This window comes from Esox lucius, chromosome 22, assembly GCF_011004845.1.
Source record: "Esox lucius isolate fEsoLuc1 chromosome 22, fEsoLuc1.pri, whole genome shotgun sequence".
Lineage (NCBI taxonomy): Eukaryota > Metazoa > Chordata > Actinopteri > Esociformes > Esocidae > Esox > Esox lucius.
In genome coordinates this window covers 5,315,974-5,322,812 of record NC_047590.1, presented here as the reverse complement: position 1 = coordinate 5,322,812, position 6,839 = coordinate 5,315,974, and the positions used below count along the sequence as shown (strand labels likewise).

The following is a 6,839-nucleotide window of genomic DNA, read 5'->3' as shown; positions in this document are numbered from 1 at the left end:
TAATATTTCTTTAGGTGAGTGTATATATACATACATATAAAATATAGTGAACTATATAAGGGTGCCAGTATATTTGAGTGCTACTGTAGGTATGTCTAACATACAGCAGGCAGGTAGGCCAACCAAAGGAAGAACACTCAACTTCAATGATAAGGTTCCACGTATCTTATTGCTTGCCGTGTGTTTTCTACACTACATTGCACCTTTAAAAGTGCTTGTAATAGACAAGATGTTTCATCGCATTGCACTGCCCTCTATAGGTCTCCATTCCCACAAACCCACCTCGAAGTGCTAGACCAGAGCGAACATACACATATTGACAACATGCTTGTTCCGCGCCTCATATGTGTACATTAGGGGTGGGGACACATGTTTCTGGGTTCATTCATGCTCCACGCAATGTCACTGACACGGTCCAGGCTGCGCCATCCCTGAGCCAATAAGTTCCACCAGTTGAAACATAGGCAGCGCAACAACAAAAAAAAAAACGCCTAATTGATTGCAGAGACGTGAAGGAAGTCATATTATTTCGTCAAACAATGTTGAATTAATGTCAACTATTTAAAAATACTCATAAATATTCAATCAATTTGTGCGGTCAACGCAACCCCCCACCCCCCCAAAAAAAACCTTGGGTAGATCTATAGCTACACAACGCAATACAAGCCGTACCACTCATACTATACAAGGGGATTCATGCCTTTTCCCCTCTGATATACCAGGCACGCATGCTACAGGGGGAGATCTCTGTTAACATGGATGTAGGTATCTGGTATTTCGCAGTTAGGTTTATGATATTTTTTGTCATTATGAACACTTAACTTTTCTTAATTCCATAATGAGAGAGCAAGATTTGCTCTGAGAAATACAAGAACCCGCTTTGTCGCGCTGATCGTCACGTTGCAAGCGTGAATGAGACAGTTTGTGCAATTCAATGCCTGGTATATGGAGCTAAAGACCGAGGTTGTCCGACATTAAGGATTTTACAGCTGGAAAAGGAAGGAAAATCAAAGAATCCACATTACCATCTGGGTCAGGAGGGTAAACGGACGATAGTCGGAATGCTTTCGCATTTTAAAGGTTCAAGACGGTAAGGACAACGAATTTTCTGTCTGAGATGCAAGGCTTTAATGCTCATTTCATGGGAAGCAAATGCTTGAGTTGGGTAGGTGTCCATGGTGCTGAAATGTAGTTTCTCCCCACACAGATCATTCGGATTAATTCTGGATGGTTGAAAAAAACAACAACAAAAAACTAAACGATTAAAAGGTTGAATTTGATTAATAATAGGATTAATAGGACTCCGCAATCCCTGGTAGAACTGATAGATTGACATATTCATTGCATAACTTTTTAGGCAACTCCGTGTCCTTCAACGTGACGAATGAATGCGCAATTTATGAAATCATTACAATGTTTAATTTCGTGTATGTGTATGTAATTTATAGGTTGAAAATACACTACACTATGCTATGTAATACACTATTCATCGGTATGAATCAATTGTCATATCCGTTTAGAAAAACACAGGCACAAAATATATATTAGGCTACCGTAAGGTCTGTGATCATACTACAAAGACTACAGACACAGAATTGGACCTATATGCCGATGGCTTTTCTCTTTTCTACATTTTGTCACCGCACTGATAACAACTTACGTGTATGTGTGCTCGCGCGTGTGTGTGTGTACAGCGCGCGTTTTTAGGGAGGAGGGCGGGGGTATGGGGGAGCGAGAAAAGGGAGAGAAGGTGATTATTTGAACGAGAATCAAAAGATTCTTCCACATATACCGGCTGGGATATAAAACGTTTATTATAGTATTGTTTATTCCATATCAAAATGTAATGATTGTGTATGACATTCGGCGACGTTTCCTCGGTCGTTTTTTTTGTGTTAATCAACTCGGTTTTCTTTTTTTTCTTTTCATTTCGCCGGAGGGATGAAGGGCTGAGTGTCTCTGTCTAACAATCAGTATTTCTAACGCAGGAAGGATTGAGGATGAACTGAAACATTTTCATAATGACAACGACTATGTATCATTTATTAGCAAAATATCACCGGATGTCTGATGATAATGATTGATACCCGGCCGTTTCTATATTCTTAAGTCGTCGGATATGCGGGGTGAGTTGAAGATTCATCTTTGTAGGGTTCTAATCCTCCTATAGTTAAAATACATTTAGATTTCTAAACTAAAAACATGGTTTTCATCCATCCCATTTACGAAAGGTGTGTTATAATCGCTCGCACACGATCCCTTTGAAATGTCTCCAGTGTGTCAAATTAACTCGGCTGGAATCTACGGGGAATAGAGTTTGAAATGGGAATGGTTTCTGCATGAATGCCGCAGATGGCTATTCGTTTTAGTTTGCAAGCCGTTTGAATGCATGCAGAGCTTTCAAAATTGCGCATCGCCAACGTAATCAACCGGTTGTATTTTCAAAGAAACACGCATTGGCTGTATTCCATCCCCAAGACATATACACTGCATCAATATTTATCGCGGAAAGTTATTATTATAGGATATCTATCTGATATCTAAATCTCTCTGGCTAAAGACATAACGGACTAGACTTCTGACGATGGTGTCTGAGCTGCAAGAAATGTAGTACCGTCTTTGCAACTCTAACACTGTGGAGATTTCTGCTCTTTATTATATACAATATGTTATGATGGGCTGTAAGAAAACATTATGTGCTCAAATGCTATAGCCAATATGCATTTATTTACCTCTTGTTTTCTCTTTTCACAAGTATTTTCAACCGATACATGCAGGGATTTGCCACTAAAAATAGGATGTTCATTAAAGAGCCAATGCCTGCTTTTCTCTTCTAGATGACACCACACACTGGCACCGTACTTCAGTGAGCTGGGGCACCCTCTCCCTTGAAAATGCATATCTGGATACTGAAAATAATCCTTCTGATCGCATCATCTCTGAGTCTGGTCGAGATGTACGACAATTATGGGGAGATCTGTAGCAATCTATGTACTTGTGAGGAGAAGGAAGGGATACTGACCGTGAGCTGCGAGAACAGAGGGATTGTAAGACTGACGGAAATTAGCCCAGTGCATTTTTCAATGTACCACCTTCTGCTTACAGGGAATCTCCTCAAGAAACTGTCCCTAAATGATTTCATCAACTATACTGGGGCGACGATATTGCATTTAGGGAACAATGATATCTCTGAAGTGGAAACGGGAGCTTTCAATGGACTCCAGGGATTAAAGAGATTGCACCTGAACAACAACAAGATAGACATCCTAAGGGATGATACCTTTGTGGGCTTGGAGAGTTTGGAATACCTTCAAATTGATTACAATTACATCACCAATATAGAGCCCAATGCCCTGAGCAAATTGCATCAGCTCACAGTCCTCATTTTGAATGACAATTTGCTCTCTACTCTGCCTACCAACATTTTTCGGAATGTGCCCTTAACTCACCTGGACCTCAGGGGCAATCGGTTGAAAATCTTTCCTTACATAGGGCTTCTGGAGCACATGGACAAAGTGGTGGAATTACAACTTGAGGAGAACCTGTGGAATTGCTCGTGTGAGCTAATCGCACTGAAAGCTTGGCTGGAAAGCATATCATACACTGCCTTAGTGGGGGAGGTGGTCTGCGAGACACCATTCAGGCTGCATGGTAGAGATCTGGATGAGGTCTCCAAACAGGAGTTGTGTCCCCGCAGGGTCATCCCCGAATACGAAATCCACCCCCCACCCCCACTAAGCACCAACGGGTATTTCCAAACCACGCAGGCTTCGGTGACGGCCTCAGCCACCTCGTCGAATGCTTTCAAGGCATCATCAAGGCCCACCAAGGGTACCCGCCAATCAAACCGAACCAGGTCAAAGCCCACCTCCCGGATTCCATCTAACTCCTACAACTATGGCCCCATCATTGCTTATCAGACCAAATCTCCTGTGCCTTTGGATTGCCCGACAACCTGTACTTGCAATCTGCAGATCGCTGATCTCGGACTAAACGTTAACTGCCAGGAAAGGAAGATTGAGAACATATCTGATCTTAAGCCCAAGCCATACAATCCCAAAAAAATGTACCTCACGGGGAATTACATTCCTGTGGTACGCAGATCTGATTTTGTGGAGGCTACTGGATTGGATTTGCTTCACCTAGGGAACAACAGGATAGCCCTCATCCACGACCGAGCTTTTGGGGATTTAACCAACCTGCGTAGGCTTTACTTAAATGGTAATCTAATTGACAGGCTTACTGCAGAGATGTTTTTCGGACTACAAAGTTTGCAGTATCTCTACTTAGAGTACAACAAAATCAGAGAGATTGTAGGAGGCACGTTTCGGTTCGTGCCAAACCTTCAGCTGCTTTTCCTCAACAATAACCTTCTGAAAACCTTACCAGGGGGCATCTTCACCGGCCTGTCCCTCTCTAGACTGAATCTTCGCAGTAACCATTTCCAGAACCTGCCCGTGAGCGGTGTGTTAGATCAACTGAAATTGCTGGTGCAGATAGACCTGTTTGAGAACCCGTGGGATTGCTCGTGTGACGTGGTAGGCATGAAGATATGGCTAGAGCAGCTCGGCGCAGGCACCGTTGTTAATGAGGTTAAGTGTGAGACCCCCAGACGGCACAGCGGCATGGATATCCGCTCTATTCAGTCCGAACAGCTGTGTCCAGACTACTCCGACGTGGTCGTCTCGTTGGCGTCCACCACCGGAGATCCACCATCGAACAGAGCCACCACCACGGAGGCCTACCAGAGGTCCGACACCCCGAGCAGCGTCGTGCCCCTGTCCGTGCTCATCCTCAGCCTGCTGCTCGTCTTCATCATGTCCGTCTTCGTGGCCGCCGGGCTGTTCGTGGTCGTGGTGAAGAAGCGCAAGAAGTCCCAGAGTGACCGGACCAGCGCCAACAACTCCGACGTGAGCTCGTTTAACTTGCAGTACAGCCTTTACAGCAGTAACCGGACCGCCCCCAAAGTCAAAGCCCCCGCCGGACACATGTATGAGTACATACCCCACCCTATGGGCCACATGTGCAAAAATCCGATTTACCGGTCCAGGGAGGGCAACACGGTGGAGGATTACCGTGACCTCCACGAGTTAAAGGTGACTTATAGGAGCAACGCAGAGGAGGAGAGGGACAGCAACATGAGGAGTCCCAGTTACAGCGTGAGCACCATTGAGCCTCGCGAGGAGACCTCCCCAGTGCAGGATGCGGACCACTTCTTCCGGGGCATCCTAGAGGCGGACAAGCAGTCCCCCTCAGGTAACACTCTAGAATACAAATACACTGGCCCGGTCTCGTATACGTACAACCCAAACTTTGACGTTAGACGCCAGTTCCTACACCCAGAGAGGATACGGGAAACTGTGCTCTACGGCACAGCGCCGAGCACTCTTTACGTTGAGCCGAACAGAAACGAATACTTGGAACTGAAAGCTAAACTTCAAGTCGAGCCGGACTACCTCGAAGTTCTTGAGAAACAGACCACGTTCAGTCAGTTTTGAGCGACAGATTCCCTGCAACATAATATGAAGCATTTCCCCCCTTAAAAAGTACTGTCTCAATAATGAGGGTGCCTTGGCACAACAGAAATAAACAAAACAAACAGTGAGTGGGGTGTGCCGAACTCTATTATTCTTATTTCTTAGTTTCACGACATTGCAGGAACTGAAAGTCTCTCTGAACCTGTAGAACTGGATGAATACACAGGATGTTCTTCTTTAACAGGTGATGCAAAATCTATTTTTCTATGGTGAAGATTGAATACACATACATGTAAGTGTATAGGTAAACTTGCCCAACTACATTTTCAGGAATATAACCATAAATATATTGTGAAACACAAACATGTTTATAAATCACCTTGTGACAAAAACACTGTACAGCAGTGAATCAAACTGCGCAGGACAATTTTTCTGCTCTAGTCTGTAAGTAAGTATTTATTGGTATACTCTGCCATGTATTTTCAAAACTTTTGATTCTTCATCAATATTACCTGTCATAATTCCATGATCCTCTGTAAAAGCTTATGTTTGTAGTTTCATATCATTTACTGTAGCTCGCATTGTAAAAGTGGCTTTTTTTAAAGGTGGCACACCCCCAATGTTAAAGAAGGACTGCGACGTTTGAAGAAAAAAAGTGTCTTTGTATGCTTTCTGCACTTTTTGGAATTGAAAGGCAAAATGGGCCTTGAAACAGCTATCATTAGTATGATTGCTATTAAAAATGAATATGTGTATTCATTCTTAATATGTTTTATTGATATGTTATCAAATTCATAAATAATAATTGAAGTAATAATTATGTTGTGTAATACTGATATTTTAATGTAACACCTATTTTTATACAAGCAATTATCTTTCCCTAATCAATTTCATTTGTTCTGATTTCTTTTGCACTTATTGCACTATATTGACCAAAATATGTTAATGTCATCAATAAATATGATGTCAGGTTCCTAGATGTTCTTGTCGGGAAAATGAAAGGCTATTTTTAAATACTTCAAGCATGTAACTTGTAGCAATCAAGAAAGAGTTCTAGTGGGGTTTTGATCAATATACTTCAATCAGTGATTATGTAAGTGAGTCCATAATCACTGTTTCAATTGCAAACAGACACCTTTGTGCATACCATCTGATTGGTGTTAAAGAAATCACAGTAATTAAAACAAATTATGCATTATGCATTGCTATGAAAGTACAATTTGAGATTGAATCCCAAAAAGTAAGAATAGGAATCATAAGAAAAGGAGAAAAAAAATTGTACTTTTGACTTCATAATGGTCAAACGCATAGATTTCTGTCGGGCTTTGTTCAAAAGGCCTTCACAAACTATATGTATTCCAG

General features: G+C 42.4%; 1 protein-coding gene across 2 annotated transcripts; it reads left to right on the top strand.

The window, feature by feature from the left end:
- The first annotated feature begins 714 nt into the window (after positions 1-714).
- LOC105020026 (SLIT and NTRK-like protein 5) lies at positions 715-6,632 on the top strand. 2 transcript variants are annotated; one of them, XM_010886673.3, is made up of 2 exons: positions 715-1,090; positions 2,838-6,632. In XM_010886673.3, the coding sequence occupies exon 2, from the start codon at positions 2,895-2,897 to the stop codon at positions 5,496-5,498; it is 2,604 nt and encodes an 867-aa protein (XP_010884975.2). In that variant the 5' UTR covers positions 715-1,090; positions 2,838-2,894; the 3' UTR covers positions 5,499-6,632. The 2 variants fall into 2 exon arrangements, with proteins under 2 accessions (XP_010884975.2, XP_010884976.2); XM_010886674.3 differs by lacking the exon at positions 715-1,090 and adding an exon at positions 1,770-2,126.
- The last annotated feature ends 207 nt before the right edge of the window (positions 6,633-6,839 follow it).